Source organism: Eulemur rufifrons, chromosome 12 (assembly GCF_041146395.1).
Source record: "Eulemur rufifrons isolate Redbay chromosome 12, OSU_ERuf_1, whole genome shotgun sequence".
Taxonomy (NCBI): Eukaryota; Metazoa; Chordata; class Mammalia; order Primates; family Lemuridae; genus Eulemur; species Eulemur rufifrons.
Window position 1 is genome coordinate 23,881,338 of NC_090994.1, and position 21,667 is coordinate 23,903,004.

The window sequence follows — 21,667 nt, forward strand, 5'->3', positions numbered from 1 at the left end:
CCAAAATACGATTCCTTGGTATAAAGTGTTTTGAATTAATGGTCCTTAGAGATATATAGGCCTTGGAAGGGGCTTTCCCTCTATCTGCATAAACCAGATGAGCTCATCAAAAAGAGCAATTGACTTCCCTTCCCTTCCCTGTTACCTCAATATAGTGCAGGAAAGAAGATCAAGAATGCAACCAGGCTTGGCCCAAATCATTTAAAATATGATACCTGTGTCTCAGGCTAATTTACAAGTCAATCTGTTTGCTCATATCCATTCATTCTCCCAAGTATCTATTCATCCTCCCTAGAAACCATTTATTGCCCCTAAACGGAATTACCTATATTCCTCTTCTGCCCCTCCTCCTTTTAGAGGGCATGTAAATTTCTCTATCCCCTTGGGATATTGGGTGATCACTCTGTGATTCTCCCCTTGTGCATGGCAAAGAAACCTCTTTCTCTTATTCATCTGCCTAAGCTGTAAGTTTATCTTCAGTGAACTTTTGGGGGAATGGTTTCTCCTCACCCCTACAGTAGTTTCAAATGTTTTATTTTAATCTAGTTCATAATTATGTTAGCCACATAATTAAGAACATGTACAAAATTTAAACTTTAAATTAAAATAAATAAGTGACTAAATGTTAAGATTATGAAAAATTGATGAGCATTTTGTAATAAAACTGAAATGGATCATTACGATAACTTCCTTAAAAAGATATCTTGAACTTAGTAGAAAAAAACTGTAAAATGTTTATATGTAGAGAGTGCAATGAGAACTTCTTATAGTTTAAACATTTCTATCAGTAGCAAGGACAAAGATCACTAGAGTAATGCAATTTTAATATATCTGGAAATAAGAAAATATTTAACTATATATTAATCTATATAGCATTTTATCTATACATTTTAGCCAAGCATATTAAACCATACCATACCATAACAATACCTCCTCCATAGTTTCTATCACACATCTTCCCTTTATAGGTTGCACCAACATAATTTGATTTTTCTCTGTAACTTAAATTTAAAAAGGAATCATAATCATGTATTTTTCTAAAGTAAGCACAATTAGTACTGATTTTTAGACAAATTTTTGTTTTGTACATTTATATCAAACTCATATATATTTCCACCTAACATCAGTGTAACATAGCTTCTTTTGAAAATAATAAAATAGATTTAAAAAACAAATAATAGAAAGTATATTTTCATATGGATTTCTGTAACATAATAAAGATTCATTTTATGTAGTATTTTTCCCTAAAACTAAAATAAATAAATCCCCTGAAATAAAAATTATAAAAATAAATTAAATCCCTTAAAATTCAAAAGCTGAGACACTGTAGCGTATCAATGGGCAGAGACACTCTATGGACTGAAGTGTCCACTTAATCAGAAAAAATTAGCCTGCTAGAGCCATGCAAAGATATAGCATGTTTATGGGATAGAGAATAAAAAAGATTAAAATGTTAAAAATTCTCTCTATATAATTTTAGTGTGTGTCAATATTGGTAAGAGGAAAACAAAGAATCTATTAAATAAAAAAGGAGGCTTGCCTACTAAAATCTTAAGCACAACATAGCTATATTATGTTAGAGGTATTAAAATATGCAATAGTGTTTCCATTTATTCATTTTGTTTTATTTTTACTATATGACAACAAAGCATAAGACAAAGGTTAAATTACCATATTTATAGAATTCAGATATATTTCTCCTCTCGAACTCCTGACCTCAAGCAATCCTCCCGCCTCGGCCTCCCAGAGTGCTAGGATTACAGGCATGAGCCACCACACCCAGCCTATTTCTTCAAAAAGATATCACTAATATTTTACTCAGAGTTAGAGACATTTAATGTTGTGGTATACATTCTACGGTAAGAAGGAATATGGTATAAGATTGAAGGAGTGAGTTTTAACTACAAACCAATAAATAAAGTGATATCAATATTTCTAATAATTAAACTGTTCTGTAAAAAATAATATTCATATTATGTATGTCAGAAAAAAATAACAGAAGATTTTTTTTCCCCTGAAGGCCTGTCAACTGTCAAAAATTGTATCCAATTGTATATGGTTTATTTTATAAGCTTTAGTAATGCCAGGATATGCTTACGTAAGTAAAAATGCCACATCATGAGGACGCAAAACAAGATAAGATCTTTTCCACTTTAAAAATCTGTGTAATAACTCATTAGCATCTCCAGTGGTTAGCATTTTATTTTTGTCTGCCCAAAGTTCCAGTGAAGACAGAATAACTGTAATATTAAATGAAGTAAAAATCTAAAATAGAAAACATACAGAAAACATGTTCAAATATCACAGTTTAAACAGATTTAGTATTCATGCATGAAAATGAACTTATGAAAAATATTAAACTGAACTGTAAGTCTAGATTGGATCTTTTCAAGTATATTAATAATTAATAAATGATACTAATAATACAAGCAATAGTTGGCATTTTAAAATGCTTATACTTACACAAGCCCCATGCCAAGTGTTTTACATAATTTAATCTTTATAGTAATCTAATTAGATACATACAATTATTAGTATTCCTCCTTTACAGATAAAAAAACTGAAACTGAAACTTAATTTCCCCTGGATCACACAACAGGTACATTCAGGCATGTCATACAGGAATGTGTAGAAATTGTTCCAGTAACACAGGAAGTGCAAAAGTACTAAGAAACAAATACTTACAGCATTCGTCAATCCAATCAACTGGAAAATTTTTTGAGTGACAACAGCAGTATCAGATCCCATATGATCATACTGTAAAATATAATTACCTTTTAGATCTAAATATACATTGCTTAGCATTTAGTTATTGTTATTCTTTCATTTAAAATCCAATATAGTGAGGTAAGAAATTGTTTAAATTACCAACATATTAGTTTTTAAACAACACTATTTTATTAGACAAATCATATGATACATATTCATTGTGAAAACTGGAAAATACAAAACATAAAAAGAGACTACAAACAAGGTTTAATTCCATTATCGATAAATTAATGACAATAATTGTTGATAGAAAATGTTAGCTTAAAACTATAATATTTAAATGTGATTACAGGAGCCATACTATATTTTCAAAGATACAAATCATTTGAAAGTGAAAGAACTGAAAAGATATACCATGAAAACAGCAATATTAAGAGAGCTGGCATATCTGTCAAAAAATATAAAAATTATAAACATATATGCACCCAAGAATAGACCCCGAAAGTTACACAAAGTAAAACATGACAGAATTGAGGGAGGAAATAGAAAATCCAACACTAACAGAGACTTAAGTATACAACTTTCAATAATATAATGTCTGAGTAAAAAATCAACACAGATATTTCAGACCAAAACAAAATATAAGCCAATATATACCTATAAAACATTTTACTGCAAAACAGCACAATATGCATTTTTCTCAAATGCCCATGGAACATGATCCAGAAATAGAACATATGAAAATGAAAATGATTCAGGATGTCCAAAACAACTTTAATAAGAACAAAGTTGGAGGACTCATGCTTTCCAATTTCAAAACTAACTACAAATCTACAGTATCAAAACAGTGTGCTACTGGCATTAGATTAGACTTAGAGATCAATGAAATAGAATTGAGTGCACAGAAATAAATTCTAATATTTATGGTCAATTGATATTTGAAGAAGAAACCAAGAAAATTTAATAGAGAAGCATTGATAAGTCTCTAAATTAAAAACTTCATACTTCAAATGACACCAACAAGAAAATGCAAGGACCACCTGCAGAGCGCATACTATTTGCAAATCATATATCTGACAAGGATCTAGTATCCAGAATAAATAAAGAATACTTCTAAATAAGCAACACAAAGGCAACCCAATTAAAACAAAAAATGTGAATAGACGTTTCTTCAAATGAGATATTAAAATTACCAATAAACAAATGCAAATATTCTCAATACCATTAAAAACTAGGGAAATGCAAATCAAACCACAAAGAGAAACCAGTTCGCATTCATGAAGATCACTATAATCAAAACCTCACAGAGCAATAGGTGTCAGTGGGGATGTGGAGAAAGTGGAACTCTTATACAAGTTGGTAGGAATATAAAATGGGGCATCCATTTTTGAAAACAATTTGTCAGTTCCTCAAAATATGAAACAGAGTTACCATATAATCCAGCAATTCTCATACTTGGCATCCACCCAATACAAATGAAAGCATATATCCACACAAATAATTGTATACAAATGTTTAGAGCAGCATTCATTATTCATAATAGCCAAAAAGTGGAAAAACAGTTCATCAACTAGTGAATAGGTAAACAAATTGTGATACAGTGGGTTGAGATTTTGCAACAACAAGGAATGCAATACTAATACATACTGTGACATTAAAAAGGAAACTCTCTGTAGTCAGAAAGTACATTAGCAATTGCTTGGACTGTGGGATAGGGAAGTAGAGGGACAGGGGTTGAGAGTAACTGCTAATGGATGCAAATTCACTTTGTAAGATGAAGAAAAGTTTCTAAAATAATAGTTTTTAAATAGGGTCCAGACTGAGATGAAAAGGTTTCTAAAATTAGATGAATGTTATTACTGGTCACACAACTCTGTACATAGATTAAACACCATGGAATTTTCCACTTCATAAAGATGAATCTAATGAAATGTAAATTATACTTCAATAAAGCTGTTTGAAAACAACCAAAATAAAGCAGTCAGACCTCCAATCCAAATCTTCTCCACTGTAAGTGGGTTTAATGAAGGGCCTTTGGACTGGGAACAATTAAGGTGCAATCCTCAAAAGAGAGGAATTAAATGCGATGTTTTAATTTCCCCAATTAACACTCAAAACATAGGTTTAATTAATTGTGTTTGCTTCCCCCCAAAAGAAGATACAGACATCTGTGCTTACCCAAAAAAGAACACAGAGAGGTTTCCTTACGTTGAAGCCCCATTTGAAAACCTCTATCCATGTAAACCGTTTTCAACTTTGATTTGAACAACTCAATCTTAGAATATAATCATGACAATTATAATCACTAGAAAACAAAAGGTGGCAGGCAGCCTCAAATGGAGTGACTTCTGCTGAAGTTCTATATCTACAAAATAAAACCTAAGTTGTTTACTTGAAAGATCTGACATTCCAAGAAATCAGGGGACAGATGATAGCCAAGTCCCCAAACAGGCCAGTTTTCAAAAAAACAAAAACAAAAACAAAAACAAAAAAAAGGAAAAGAAAAGAAAAAAATAGGATATTCTCAGCAACCAACCAAAAAGGGCCCAGTCAAGCCGAGCTGGCATGATAGGGATATCCCCTGCACTTGAACCCATACAAAGAATGTAACCTGATGTCAACCAATCCACTCTCTGTACTATGCTCTGCTTGGCAGAGCTCGTGTCTACTGGATGCCACCTAGTTCATGAATTGTTAAAGCCAATTAGATGTTTGAAACTCAAGTTGTTGAAATTTTGTTCTTTGACAGTCTAGCAACAAGGATGGGATCTGAAGGAAACTTCTGGTGACGGCCGGGGCCCATGACAGATGCAGGCAGGTGCCTGCTGGCTCCTTTAGACTTCTCTGTCCTCAACACTGAGCCAGGGGATGGTGAGCAAGCCCTTTAATTCCAGCTCTATTCACTGTGTATTTGAGCTCCTCATAGTTTTGACCTTCCTGTTCAAGATCCTTTTGTGCTGTGGCAGAGCATATGACCTTTGGATGTTTGTGGCGATTGATGGCTGACTGATTAGAGGTGCAGCTTTAAAGATAACGCTGTTGCAGTAAGTGGCAGTTACTGCAAGGCATGACTCCATCTTTTGGAATTCCCAGGGATTTTATTTCTTTCCTCTTTGTTTCTTTTCTTACATGCCAAGTTAAGGAAAAAATCACTAAGTTAGTCAAAGGAATCTCGGAGCCAAGCTACAATTTCACTAATGGGCCTGGTTCAAACACTTAAAAGCTGTTAGAGTGTTTTCCGCCTACAACTAAGACCCCTGCTTTAGAATAAGTTGTTCACAAAGTGGGTTAGCTGGACATCAAGTCAACTTCAATAAAAATGTCCATGGACAAGTTCAAGATGGCTGACTGGAGACACTAGCTGCCGGAGCGTCTCAGTAAGAAGAAGTTTCAGATGAAAGAGAAAAAACTAACAGAAAGACATAGATTAGATGTGGGTCTGAAGGAAGGGTGCCGGAGTCTCTCCTCTGGGAGACTCAGTGGGAAGAAGTGGTGCAGAACAAGAAGAAGCAGGGTGTGGGAGAAGATCAAGCCTGAGAAACATGGAGTCCATCCAGCGAGAAGTCTGCGTCTTCCTGCCCTGCGTCTCTGACAAGTCAGTGGGCTCCCAAGCTGCTGGAGAGACTTTCTGCCCACACGAGTCCAGAAGTTGCTGCCAACAGTGAGCCAGGAACTGCTTATGGACGGGGCACCAGCCTCCCCGCCCCCTGGGGCACTTCCCACCCCCACAGACCTGAGCCAGGACAGCAGGCGCCATATTGCTTCTCCACCCACTGTGCACCTTGGTCCTCCCCAGGGGGCTTCAAGCCATCAGGTTTCATCCAGCTCGTTCCCACACAGACATTTCCCAACTCAGGCCCAGACTGCCGGAGCCACAGGAGTCCAGTGGGTCCCGAGTGATCTGCGTCACTCCACAGCCTGGGCATTCTTGGTGGATTGCTTCCCAGAGAGAGGGTCGGAGACAACCAGAGTGCTAGCTTTCCTCCACCCAGACTCTTTTCCTGCCCTTCTCCTACCCCACTCACAACTGGGAGAAAGACTATTGGGCCACCACTCTGAGGCTTCCCACAAAGAGTAGGGCTCAGGCCTTTCCTCTTGGGGTCCTGCAGCGGACTGAGGGGCACACAGACTATGAGCTCCCTGCTCACCAGCCCTCCCTGGTGCTGTTTGCCCAGCAGCTCCATCAGAGCAGGACATGGCCCAAGGTGGAGGGACATCAATCCTGCTTGGGCACTCCATGGGCAACATGGGACAAAAGTGCTTCTCTTGGCATGATCAGGGACTGATTTTCTTGGTCCAGGGAGGCGACGGAGCCCAGATGGACAGATCAGGGGGGACAGTGCAGTGTGGGTCCTAGCTGCAACATGCTAATGGGGCACCCCTTCCACCACGGGAGGGGCACACTCTTGGCTCAGGATGGGATCCTGGGCGGTAACCTCCCGGGCCACAGCACAGTCATGGGAGAGCTCAGCTGCCTTGGGCTCCTGCCTGCAGATTCCAGGGTGAGACTGTGGAGCAGAGGAGAGGGAGAGGAGTGATGCCCAGATTCACCAGTTTGTGAATCTCAGACACACCCGCCTCACCAAGCAGACTTTCTGGTTGGGTGGGGACCACTTCAGCTCCTCCCTGGTGGTTCTGCCCAGAAGCTGGGAGCAGACCTTTGACCCCTGCCAAAACAGCTACCTTGTCAGCGTCTGTGGAGCCTGAAGGCAAACTCACCCAACCCAGCCCCACCCAGTTGCACTCTCCTACCCACCTCCATGATGGTAGAGAATAAGGACTCACCTGGAAGTTCCAGGGCCCTACCCAACACCTAGGGCATTCAAGCGCTTCTCCTGAGGGACTAGAGCTGATCCACAGGACCCCCCCAAAGAACATTGCAGCTTGTTCCTTCCAGCAAGTGCCACCTACTGACGGCAGGTCAATTTCCTTGCCCTTTACAGCATATACTGACTCAATGAGGGAACGCCTACCTCTCCCACAGAAAAACTGCGCTAGTGGAAGTGAGTGGAAAGAACCCAACCTGGGACCTTAGCATACAAACGTTTAGTCTCCTCCCCTGTGAACAGCCCTCCCAGTTGGGAGAGCTTGTCCTGACCCTCCTACCAGCAGCTCCCCCTAGTGGCAGGAAATCAACTCTGAGCCCCACCAAGGCGCTGCAAAGCCTTTCAGGCTCCCACAAGCTAGCCACGAACTGCCTTGCTCCTCCTCCATCTCAGTGGTGGTGGAGATCAAGAAACTGCCTGGGAGCTATAAGGTCTTCCTAAAGCTTGGGGCACTCAAGTACTCTACCTGGGGGACTGGAGTCTACTGCAGACACAAAACAACATCTCGGTAGCTGGCTTTTCATACAAACATCAACCAATGACTTGGAGAGCAACTATATAGCCCAGCATACCATCCTCCAACTCAAGCAAACAGGGTACAGCTGCATCACACTCCTAAGTACCACCTGTCATCACTGAGAGTAAGTTGGGGGACCTAACTCACTACACACTGTTAGGAAGAAGTGAAGAAGGCAGGTCAAGGTAACCTGAGCGGTACACCAAACCTGCTAGAACACCCCATAGGCAACTCAGGACCAGCACTCCTCCCTTGGCACATTCACGTATCAATCCTCAGAGACCTGGAGACAGGCCCATAAGCCAGGCCTAGCACCCTTAGGTCTCGCCGAGAGGCCAGATGAAAAGGAATCAGTGAAAGAACTCCAGAAACATGAAAAATCAGAGTGCAAGTCCACCCCCAAAAGAAAATAATAACTTTCTACCAATGGATACCAAACAACATGAAAAGATTGAAATGGCAGGTGAAGAATTCTGAATATGGGGTGTAACTAAGCTCAATGAAATACGCAAGGAAATAGAAACTCAACACAAAGAAACCACAAAAAAAAATGCAGGAAATGAATGAAAAAATTACTAAGGAAATCAAATTATTAAAAAATTCAAACAGAAATTCTGGAAATGAAAATTTCACTCAAGGAAACAGAAAACACAGTGGAAAAACTTAAGAATAGGCTAGATCAGGCAGAAGAAAGAATCTCAGAGCTTGAAAACAACTCACCTTCAAATTAAACAAATCTGTCAAAAAGAAAGAACTGAGAAAAAAGAGGAACAAACAAAACCTACAAGAAATATGGAACTACGTAAAGAGGCCCAACATAAAAATCATAGGCATCCCTGAAGGCAAAGGCGAAAATACACAAGGGTTCGAAAACCTATTTGAGGAAATAATCAAAGAAAATTTCCCTGGCCTTGCTAAAAATCTAGATATCCAGGTTCAAGAAACTCAAAGGATCCCTGGGAGATTCATCATGAAGAGGCAATCACCACGATACAAAGTCATTAGACTGGCCAAAGTAAACATGAAAGAGGCACTCCTATGAGCCTTAAGGTAAAAGCTACAGGTAACTTACAAAGGAAAATGCATCAAATTAATGGTAGACTTTTCAGCAGAAACCTTACAAGCCAGAAGAAATTGGGGCCCCATTCTCAGTTTTCTCAAACAGATTAATGATCAGCCTAGAATTTTGTATCCTGAACACTAAGTTTCCTATATGAGGCAGAAATAAAGGCCTTCTCAGATAAGCAAACACTGAGGATTTTGTCAAGACCAGACCTGCCCTTCAGGAAGTACTCAGAACTACATCATACATGGATCAGTACAATAGACACCCACCAGTGTAAAACCACCCAAAAGCTAAAGGTCAGAGCTCAGAGCCCAGATACCACAATGGCTAAAGAGGTAAAACAAAGCAATAAAGTTCTACTCAATAGGATGAACAGAAATTCACCCCGCTTACCAGTACTTTAAATAAACATGAATGGCTTGAACTACCCTCTCAAGAGACACAGGCTGGCTGAATGGATTAAAAAAGAAAAGAAAAAATACAAGCCAAGTATCTTCTGTCTCCAGGAAACACATCTAAACCGCAAGGAGACATGCAGACTCAAGGTAAAGGGCTAAAAAATAATATTTAATGCAAATGGAAACCAAAAGGAAGCTGGTATAGCCATTCTCATATCAGATATCATACACTTCAAATCAGCAAAAATGAAGACAAAGATGGTCATTATATAATGGTGAAGGAAACAATTCAACAAGAAAACATAACAACCCTAAATATGTACCTAACACAGGGGTCCCCAGATTGATAAAGCAAACTCTACTTGATCTAAACAAAATGATAAAGAGCAGCATCATAATATCTGGGGACTTCAACACCCCACTGACAGAACAGGACAGATCCTCCAAGCAGAAAATAAGCGATATATATTATATTGCTATGGACTGAATTCCGCCCCCCACAAAATTCACATGTTAAAACCCTAACCTCTAATGCGATGGTATTTAGAGATGGAATCTCCAAGAGACCATTAGGTTTAGATGGGGTCGTGAGAGTGCAGCACTCATGATGGCATTAGTGCCTTTATTAAAAAGGGACATTAGAGAGTTTAATTCCTCTTCCTTTCTCTGCCACATGAGAACACAGGCTACTTGCAGGCCAGGAAAAGAGCGCTCACCAGAACCCAATCACCCCGACCTCAGACTTTCAGTGTTCAGAAGCGAGAGAAAACACATTTCTGTTTCTGTAGGCTGCTCACTCTGTGGTATTTTGTAACACAGCTCAAGCTAAGACAGATTTTCGTACTGAGAAGTGGGTTCCTCTGTAAGAAAAACCTAAACATGTAGAAACAGCTTTGGAATGAGGCAATGGGCAGAAGTTGAAGGACTTTTGAGGTGCATGATAGAAATATAAACATAAAGGTAGATTCTGGTGAGGTTTCAGATGGAAAAGAGAAGCATGTTCTTGGAAACTGGAGAAGAGATGATCATTCTTATAAAGTCATGAAGAAATTTGACTGAACTACGTTCTTATGTTTTGTGGGAGGTAAAACTTGTGAGTGATAAAATCGAATATTTAGCTGAGAAGTTTTCTAGGCAAAATGTCAGCAGAGTGGCTTGATTCCTCCTGATTGCTTGTAGTAAAATGTGAAAGGAGAGAGATGAATTGAAGGAGAAATTTCAAAGCAAAACAGAACCAAAACTTGAAGATCTGTAGATTTCTCAGCCTATCCAAATTGCAAAAAAAGAGAACACTTATTCTGAGAACACTGAGGAAATGGCGGAACAACCATTTGACAAAAAGCTTATGGGATTATATGAGTCAAAATAGTGCGTCTGAACTAAGGGGGTTATCAAGATGGAATGACACGAAGGAAAGCTGTTGAACTTCTTCGACATGACAAGATGGGACAACAGAATTATTCAGCTGCAGATGAGCACTATTCTTCAAGGAGAGGAAAAATATATCCTGAAGGTCATTCAGAGATTACTAGGGCCACTTCCTTGATTTCAGCAGTTTGGAGGGCCTCTGCCTAGAGCCTTGGCAGCAGGTCCACCCAAAGACCTCACTGCAGCCACGGGAATGACAATGCCATCCCAGTGCACTTGAAAGGTGGGCCATCAAGCCAAAGAGGACTATTATTGAGGCTTAAAATCTAAATTTTGCTAGATTTTGGACTTGCTTGGGAACAATTATCCATTTCTTTCTTTCCCTCTATTTCTCCATTTTAGTATAGGAGAACCTATGCCTGGTTTCACAGCTGGAGAGGAATTTTGCCTCGATATGAATTCTATGTTGAGTCTCACCCATATCAGATTTAGAGGATACTTAGATGAGATTCCGGACTTTAGATATTAGAGTTGGAGCTGTTACAATGGAATTAATGCATTTTGTATAGAAGAAGGACATAAGTTTGGGAGGTCAGGGGTGGAGCACTGTGGAGTGACTTATGGCCCTCATAATTTCATATGTTGAAACTAACTCCCGATTTTATGGTATTTGGAAATGATATCTTTAGGAAATCATTAGGTTTACATGAGATGATGAGGGTGGGCCCCTTGGGATGGGATTAGTGCCTTCTAAGAAGAAATACCAGAGAGTTTGCACTCTGACAGCCATCTGCAACCCAGGAAGTGAGTCTTCACCAGGACTTGACTATGCTGGCACCCTGATCTCAGACCTCCAACATACAGAACAAACATATTATACTATAAATACCAAGGAAAACTAAGAACAATATTAGCAAGCTAAAAGCAGAAATATATAAACATGATTATACAACATTATCAAGTGGGATTTATTTCAGGAAGGCAAAGTTATTTTAATATCTGAAAATCAATTAATGTAATACACCTAATTAATTAAGAGAATGACCAAAAAATCCCATAGTCATCTCAATAGGCACTGAATATACTTTTCAGAAAACCCAACACCTACTCATGGTAAAAAAAAAATCCAGTTATTACCACATTTAAATGTTAAATCTATTGCTTTCCCACAAACATTGAAACTATTAATACAAAATTATCTCCTCTCTAATTATATTTAACATGGTACTAGAGGTTCTAGCAAAGGCAATACTGTAGGAAAGTAAACAAAAAACTTCCAGATTGGAAAGGTTAAAATAAAGCAGTCTTTCATCACAAAATAATCCTGTACGCAGAAAATTCTAATAAACCACACACACACACATGCACACACACGAATTAGAAGTAACAAAGACACTTTGTAAAATCAAAAGATAGAAGATTAATTAACTTTCTATGTACTAACAATGAATACACCAAAACTAAAATATAAAAAGAAATCCATTAATATTAAAGATAAAAGAAGGAAATAGGAATAGATTTAACAAAAAACACAGGACTCATGCACTGAAAAAACTACCAAATATTACTGACAGAAATCGTAGGAAAACCAAATAATGGGGTGGACATATGATGATCAGGGATTATCAAATATTCAAAATTGTTAAAATGAATATCCTTCTCAAATTGATCTATAGATTTAACACAATCCATATCAAAATCTAAGCATCTTTTTTTTGCAGAAATCGACAAGCTGATCTTGAATGGAAGTTCAAAGGGCACAGAATTGTTAAATATGAAAAAAAAAGAAGAAAAATTGTAGGAGTTTGACTTCCTGACTTCAAAGCTTACTATAAATCTACCATATTCAAGTCACTTTATACTGATGCAGTGATAGACTTACTCATCAGTGAAACAGAATTCAGAGTCTAGAAATAAACACGTATATTGATGGCCAATGGATTATTGACAAAGGTGCAAAGCATTTCCTTGGGGAAATGATAATGTTTTCAACAACTGGTACTGTGCCAATTAGATACATATGTGCAAAAATATTAATTTATAATTATATCTCACATTATACACAAGAATTAAGTGAATCTCAAACCCTACTATAAGAACTAAAATTGTAAAACTTTTACAAGAAAACATAGAATAAAAGCAAAGCACTTTTTTGTGAACTTGGCTTAGGCAGAGATTTCTTAGACATGACATCAAAAGTACAATCCACTAAAATTTCAAAAAAAAAATGATAGCTTCATTAAAATTAAAAGCTATTGTGCTTCAAAAGATATGGAAAAAAATAAAAAGACAGTCTAGAGACTGGAACAAACTATTGTAAATATTTTCTAGTGACAGATTAGTATCTAGAATACATGAAGAACACTTACAGGTTAATATTAAGATGCAAATAACAAGATTAAGAAATGAGCAAAATATTTGAATAGACATTTCACTAAAGAAGATGGGTCAATGGCCAATACAAATATGAAAAGATGTTCAATATCATTAGAGGAATATGAACACAATACAAACACAGTCATTAGAGAATTAAAAATACAATGTGACAGCAGTCTATAGCCACCAGAATGATTATAAGCAAATGGCCAAAAACAAATATTAGCAAGGAAGTAAAGTTATTGGAATTCTCATATATTGCTGTTGGTAACAGAAAATGGTATAACTATTTTAAAAAACATTTTGTACACTGTGTGCAAGACCCACTCCCAGCAAAAGACCTGGTAAGATTATGTAGCCTTCCTTTTAAATATGAAATGACTAGACATTCAAATAAAATGTTTAACATTAAATGTAAGTGCCCAAAACAGGGAGATAATAATAATATGGTGTCTGTTGAGAGCTAGAATCTTGAAATAAAACGTTAATATTGTCAATAGGGAGGAAAAATAAAATTTTGCATCCATGAAACAAGAATAGAAATCTCTGAAAATGAATGTAGGAGAAATACACATTGTGAAATCCCAAAATATTTTAAGAAAACTTCATATATGTTTGATGACAATGTTGGGAACTTGCCCACAAAGTAGGGGGGAGGGAAAGATGGACAAAAAGATAAGGAAGTTATTTCAGGAGTTCTAAATTTCAAATAATTGTAATTTATTTGAAACTACATGAAATCGTAGTTTCATTTTATGAGGAAATCCTGAAAGAAATAACCTTCAGGAACTTTAACACTCTCTTCCGTCCCCAATATAAACCACTGTTTTCCTACCTACCAAAAAATTTTATGGGTGGGAAACTCTTATTTCCTCTTTAAATAATATAAATACTGCCAAGCATTATTTCAAAAATTTAAAAAGGTACTAGAATATAGTAAGTGTCTATGATGATTCTAAGCATATCTGTAAACTGTTATAAAGGTAGCAATTATTTGTAGTTACATTATTATTTATAAAACTAAGAATAAACATTTTATAGAAATTTGATTCTCCATTAATACTGATAGTAATCATTTAAAATGCATTAAGTCAGACCTAAGGCAAAATTATCATTAATTTTCTTCTGTCAAAAATTTATTCCAGATTATTTTTATAGTCCCTCATTGCCAATACAAAGTTACATGAGGCAAATAAAGCAGAATACACTTACCAATTTTTTTTCAACTACAATATGCATTTCTATATATGGAGATAACTCTTGTTGTGGCTGGAAGAAATGCACAAACTTTATGTCAAAATTAAATTACTTAAATATTTTTAGTGTACATCACTACTATTAATGAACTCAATATTGAAAATATAATTTTACATATGGAAATAGAATCAGATAATATAAGCAAAACTAGGTATCACAGTATCTTTTTCAACTATTTCTTTTATCACTTCTGTGCACCTAATTAATCATTTAATTGACTCAGAAAATAACTTTCCTCTATCTTTCATTCTCCATATTCTCTTTGGTACCAGGCAGTTCATATCTTTTCTGAGTGAATCCATCAACTCCCAATTACAAAATGCATGTAGATCTATCAGCTTAACAATGCTATTATTACATTACTATGTGGTATGATTTTGGATGCAATCCTGAAAGAATAAAAACACATCCCTATGTTTAGGGGATGAAATTTCACCTAAAGGATAAAGTTAATCCTTGTATAACTTTATCTCAGGTAAAGGTGGGCAACAGAGAGTCAAAATGATGCACTTTATTAAACTAGACCACAGGTATCTCCAGAAGGGTATGGCGTTAGCCGCTTAGGTTATAATGGTTAAATCAGACATAGATGCCAGGGCTCATGGACTTTGAACTCAGGCTTAACTTTCCTATGACTTAGGTCCTGCTGAAAAATGGGGCTAATTATTGTTGCAACAATTACTAATAAAAATGTTATTTTCATTACTACTATTACAGAAGGGTGAAGGAGCTCAGGAAATTTCACCCAAAAATATGACTCCTTGGTATAAAGAATATTTTGAATTAAAGGCTCTAAGAGAGCAACAGGCTTTCCCTCTATTTTCATAAAACCAGACTCATCAAAAAGAATAATTGACTTCCCATCCCTCCCTCCCCTCAATATATTGCAGGAAAGAAGATCAAGAATGTAACCAGACCTTGCCCAAACCATTTTAAGATAATACCTGTCTCTCATGTTAGTTTAGTTTTCGAAGAGAATCATTTTCAAGTCAATCTGTTCACCTGCTCCCATCCATTCATTCTCCCAAGTATCTGTTCATCCTCCCTAGTAGTGCCTATTTATTGACACTCAACAGAATTACCTATATTCTTCATTGCACCCTCCCCTCTCAAATGAGGGTATATAAACTTCTGGACCCCACTGGGAAATTGGGCAATCACTCTGTGATTCTCCCCGTGCATGGTAAATATATCTCTTTCTTTCATTAAACTGCCCTGTTGTGAGTTGATCTTTCGGTGAACTTTCCAGGGCAAAGGGAAGTTTCCTCTCAACCCCACAAGGCAATCTGTAGGAAAGGCGCTAGGGAAAATTGTAAGACAGGCTTTCCAAGCACTTTGACAAGATAATGTAGGTAACTCAAAATATGTTATCACTAAAATAGCAAGACTACCTGAGTGAACTTGAGAAATATGGCCATGTGGAGTAGGAGGATCAAACTTCAGAAATTGAGGAAAGTTTGTTATGTTTATTTTATTTTATTATATTTTGGCTTAATAATTACCAAAAATTTTTATTAAAATAATTTTAATTGACAAATAATTGTATATATTTTCAGGATACAATATATTTTGATCCATGTATACATTGTAGAAAGATTAAATCAAGCTAATTAATATATCCATCACCTAACCAATTTATTATCATTTTTTTGTTGTGAGATTAAAAATCTCTTCTTTTAGCAATTTTGAAATATACATTATTATTGATTGCAGTCACCATGCAGTACAAGAGTTCACTAAAACCTATTCCTCCAGTCTAACTGAAATTCTATATCCTTTAATCAACATCTTCCCCTTTCCATGACTATTTCTAACATGATAGGAGCAAGCCAATCATTTCCAACCACACTTCTTTTTTCTTATATAAAACTCTATAGAATTTAGGGAAAGGAAATCAGTAATAAGTGTGTTCCAGTAAAGTATTATTTATACAAACAGGCTGTGGGCCAGATTTGGCCTGAGAGCCACAGTTTGTCAACTCCTGATCAGACTAACCACTAAAATTATTATATTCTAAAAAATGCTTCATATTCACTTAATAATATAATGTATACAATTATATAACATAATTACATAGTATACAATACAAAATACATCAAATAATATATAATTTAAAAGTCTATTAGAGGAGAAAATAAATAATTAAAAGTACTTGGTTATTGAAAAAGATGTATTAATAATAGTATGGTAATGACCTTGGAAAAAATAAATTAAAAATTAAAGATATGTAAAAGAAGAAAGAATAAAGGACTAAGGAACACAGAAGCCAGATAAGAAATGACCAAGCAGTAGATTTAATCCAAATTATATAAGTGTGTGCATAAAAGTAAACACAGTAAATGATCTATGGGAACTAAAACAGTTGAGCTCAGAGAGGTGAAGAGTGGAATTGCCGGCCGTTATTTGACCTGAGAGGTGGGGGGGGGGGGGGGGGAGGACAGGTAGAGGTTGGTTATCAGATACAAAATTACAGCTAGGTGGGAGGAATTAGCTCTAATGTTCTGTAATACTGTAGGGTGACTATAGTTAACAATAATTTGTTGGATATTTTCAAATATCATGAAGAGAGAGTTTTTAATGTTCCCAACACAAATAATAAATATTTAAGGTAATGAACATGCTAATTATCCTACTTTGATCATTACACATTGTGTACACACATACACTGAAATATCACTCTGTACCCTATAAATATGGGCAATTATTATGTGTCAACTAAAAATAAAATGAAAAAATGGTCAGTTGTGATTTAAAATTTTAATAAAACATTTTGCTGTTTAAAAGAGACACATTTTAATTGAAATATCTTTAGCTACTCTGACCACAAAAAAATTTAATAAATAAAATCAGAAACAAAAAAGGAGAGATCACTACCAATACTACAGAAATTTAATGAACCATAAGGGAGCACTATGAACAGCCATATGCCAAAATATTAATAGATGAAATGGACAAATCTGTGTAAAGATATAAATTACCTAAACTGACTCTAGAAAAATTGGAAAATTGCAATAGACTTATAAGAAATTGAATTATTAATGGTAATCTTCCCCTCAAAAAGGTCCAATCCCAGATGGATTTTACCAAGTGTTTAAAGAACGAATACCAGTCACTCACATAGTCTTCCAGAACAGAGGAGTGAACCCTCCTCATTTCGTTTTATGAGGTATCGTCCTGATACCAGAGCCAGAGAAAAACATCAGAAGAAAGAAAATCTGCAAAGCAATACTCCATACAAATATGGACGAAAAAATCTCCAAAATGTATGTCAGCAAACTGAACCCAGCAGTATATAGAAGGAATAATACACCAGACAAGCCTGGGCAACATAGTGAGACCTGAATCTAAAAAATTTAATTAATTACTTTAAAAAAAATCCAGGCATGGTGCCGTATATCTGTCATCCTAGCTACTACTCCGGAGGATGAGTCAGGAGTCTTCCTCGAGTCCCTGTGTTGGAGGCTGCAGTGAGCTGTGATTGTACTACTGCACTCCAGCCTGGCAGAGGAGTGAGCCCCTGTCTCAAAAAATAATACTAACAATAATACCATAATACCAGCCATAACCAATGGAGGCTGGATACAAGGTTATTGTAACAACCAAAAGTCGTTTAATGCAATGCACCATATTAGCAAAATAGAGGACAAAATGAAACGATCAAATGGGCAAATGAAATGATATATGAAATAGAAGACAAAAAGCATCTTTGAAAAAAATTATAGATGACATTATACTTTATGGCGATGGACCGAATGCTTTTCCCTAAGATTAGGACAAGACAAGAATATCTCTTCTCACCTCTGCTAGCACTAGAGGTGGTAACAATGGCATTAAGCAAGAATTAAAAAAAAAAAAAAGAAATAAAAGATAACCTAGTTGGAAAGAGTAAAGATGAACTATCTTTATTCAAGATGACATGCCCATGTACATAGAAAATCACAGAATCCAAAACTAATAAACAATTTCAGCAAGTTTTCAGAATACAATATCAACATAGAAAGATCACTAACAAACACTGACAATGAGAAATCCAAAACTGACATAAAAATCAAATATGCAATAACATCTAAAATAATTACACAGGTCGGGCACAGTGGCTCACACCTGTAATCCTAGCACTCTGGCAGGCTGAGGTGGGAGGATCTCTCTAGGTCTGGAGTTTGAGACCAGCCTGAGCAAGAGTGAGACCCCGTCTCTACTAAAAACAGAAAGAAATTAGCAGGACAACTAAAAATATATAGAAAAAATTAGCCGGGCATGGTGGTGCATGCCTGTAGTCCCAGCTACTCAGGAGGCTGAGGCAGGAGGATTGCTTAAGCCCAGGTGTTTGAGGTTGCTGTGAGCTAGGCTGACGCTAGAGCACTCTAGCCCGGGCAACAGAGTGAGACTCTGTCTCAAATAAAATAAAATAAAATAAAAATAAAATAAAATAATAACACAGAAATAAATTTAACAAAATAAGTTTTGTTGAAGATGTAGTCTGAAATACACAAAACACTGTAGAAAGAAATTAAATAATACCTAAAAAGTAACATCTATCTAATGGTAATGGATAGAAAGAGCTGCTATTGTTGAGGTAGCAATATTCCCAGATTAATCTACAGACTCTACACAGTCCTAGGTGGCTTTTTATAGAAATTGAAAGATAATGAATTTAAAAATTCAGTTGGAAATTCATAGCAGCCAGAATAGCCAAAAGAATCTTGAAAAAGAAGAATATTGAAGGAGGTACACTTACCAATTCCAAATCCTAGTACAAAAATGCAGCAATAAAGAAAGTGCAGTCCTGGTGTAAGGATGGCCAGAAAGATCAACGGAATAGAACTTCGAGTCCAGTTAATACCTAATCATTTTCAACTGCTCTTGGAAACATGGACCATGAAAATTCAATGGAAAAAAGAATAATCATTTCAACAAATGGTGTGGGGACAACTGGGTATTTATGTGAAAAAGAACAAATTTGGACCCCGATCTCATCGTATGCAAAAAATTAACATAAAGTGCATCATATAGCAAAATGGGATTAAACAACAAAACTTTTGGAAGAAACATAAGAGTACAAGGTAGAACCTTAGTGCAATGATTAATTTTATCCGTAAACTTGACTGGGCCACTGTGCCCAGATAGCAGGTCAAACGTTATTCTGGATGTCTCTGTGAAGGTGTTTTTCAGATGAGATTAACATTTAAACTGGTGAACTTTTAGTAAGGCAGATGACCCTACATAATGTGCTTGGACCTCATCCGGTCACTTGATTATATATCTAGAAAAAACAGTATTTCCTAAGAAAGAAGGAATTCTGCCAGCAGACAGCCTTGGTCTTAAACTGCAACTCTTCCTTGGATCGCCAGCCTGCCAGCCTACCCCACAGAGTTTGGATTTATCAAGCCACCACAATCAAGGAAGCAAATTCTTTAAAATCTCTCCCCCTTTCTTTTTCCCTCTCTCTCTCTGTATTTATTTTGTATGTATGTGATATATGGTGTGTGTATACGAGTATATATAACATATATATATGTATGTTACACCCTGCAGGTTCTCTTTCTCTGGAGAACCCAAAGAATAGGGTTATAAGGGAACAGAATCTTAAATCTTCTGAATTGGTTCTGGGATTTCTGGAATTTCCTCTCTAATCTGATTAGATTTAAAAACACTCATAAGAGGAGCAGTCCATAGCATGAGGTAGCAATAGAGATATGCAAAATATCACCACCAAATACTGCTGGTTAAACACGGATGAGAAGCATGGGTTGAAAGTTCTGGAAAGTTATAAAACTACCTTTAAGGATTATGATAAGTCAAAGTTTCTGGTACATGTATTCATATGTGTGTATATGTGTGTGGGTGTGTATGGGTGTATAAATAATTTACCAGGAAAAATAAAGTGTTTATATTGCTGTATAGTAATAACCATAAAATTTACTCAGTTAATCACCTACCTCTATGCTTTGTATTTTATAGGACAGATCTCTTGATTCAATATCCTTTACAGTATATAAAGCAATATCTGCATTCTTAACCTTCACATGGTAAATCACATGTTCAAAACCAACCGAAGACTCCAGGGGCTCAATTCCATAACTAATATTCTCAAACTGTAATAAGCCCCTACAGATTTCAAAAAAGTGAATAAATAAAATAACACATTATGAAAAAGTCAATAAAATGCCACTTTGTTTTTTAATGATACGCAGATTATTTTTAGTCTTAGTCGATAAAGTAGGAAAAAGTTATTGAGTATCTACACACTTACTGAGCATCGTAGATTAGTAATGCTATTGGTATTTGCCTAGATATTAATATTTCATGGTCTCCAGACATATGAAAAATCTTAATTCAGTATAAGGGTAAGAGCCATTGTAAGTATTTTCATACTATGCTTTTCCAACGGCAGTTTTCCCACAATACCAATACATGAATTTAGAGCCATTGAGTATTATTTTTACATTTTTAAAATAATTTATGAGTAAATGTTTCATTTTATAAGCCATAGAATTATAGATCACAACCTGATTCCATTACATGTGCTAATGATCACCATAGAATTTGGATAATCTTCAATATACCCTTGGTAGTAGCAGAAATTCTGAAAGACAAAGATAAAATATATATATGTCTATTAGAACAGTTCATGTTAAAGACACTGTTTCAAATATTGAAAAAAATATATTTTTTGTATGTGTGTATCAAATACTTATTTTTTCTAAAGTAGATTTATAAGATTATTAGATGAACATATGGCTCACTTTTCTAAAATGTTCCCCACAGGTTCATAAAAAATAAGCACATTTCATATTTTTTCATGTTATAAATAAAACATGACATTCTCAGTCATTAGGATACAGTAAAAATCATCAAAACTTATTTTTTCATACTCTTTTGACTTAATTATCCATGGCAGAAAAGCAAAACAAATCCAAAAGAAAACAATTTTCTTTGAAACTCTGAGGGTAATGGTAGAGTAGCTTGCATAGAATTAATCCTCGTAAAGATACCAATTATAAACTCTGGAAAATATATTTTTTTTTAAACTTCAACTACAAAGTAATGCAGAAGAAGAAAGAAGAATGCAATCAACACTAGAAAGAAGACAACCGTATTTTCTAAGATGCTCATTATATGAGTTTTCACTCAAAGGCACCGCCCCCCC

General features: G+C 36.0%; 1 protein-coding gene across 1 annotated transcript in view; it reads right to left on the minus strand.

Moving 5' to 3' along the window:
* The window catches only part of LOC138393675 (disintegrin and metalloproteinase domain-containing protein 2-like), a 92,884-nt gene that overhangs the window by 48,457 nt on the left and 22,760 nt on the right, over positions 1-21,667 (minus strand). Inside the window, exons 6-11 of the mRNA XM_069485054.1 lie at positions 21,027-21,103; positions 20,457-20,625; positions 14,473-14,529; positions 2,686-2,757; positions 2,099-2,265; positions 920-1,001 (exon numbers count right to left, since the gene is read on the minus strand). Of these exons, the coding sequence (XP_069341155.1) occupies positions 920-1,001; positions 2,099-2,265; positions 2,686-2,757; positions 14,473-14,529; positions 20,457-20,625; positions 21,027-21,103 (624 nt within the window). The remainder of the gene's footprint in view (positions 1-919; positions 1,002-2,098; positions 2,266-2,685; positions 2,758-14,472; positions 14,530-20,456; positions 20,626-21,026; positions 21,104-21,667) is intronic.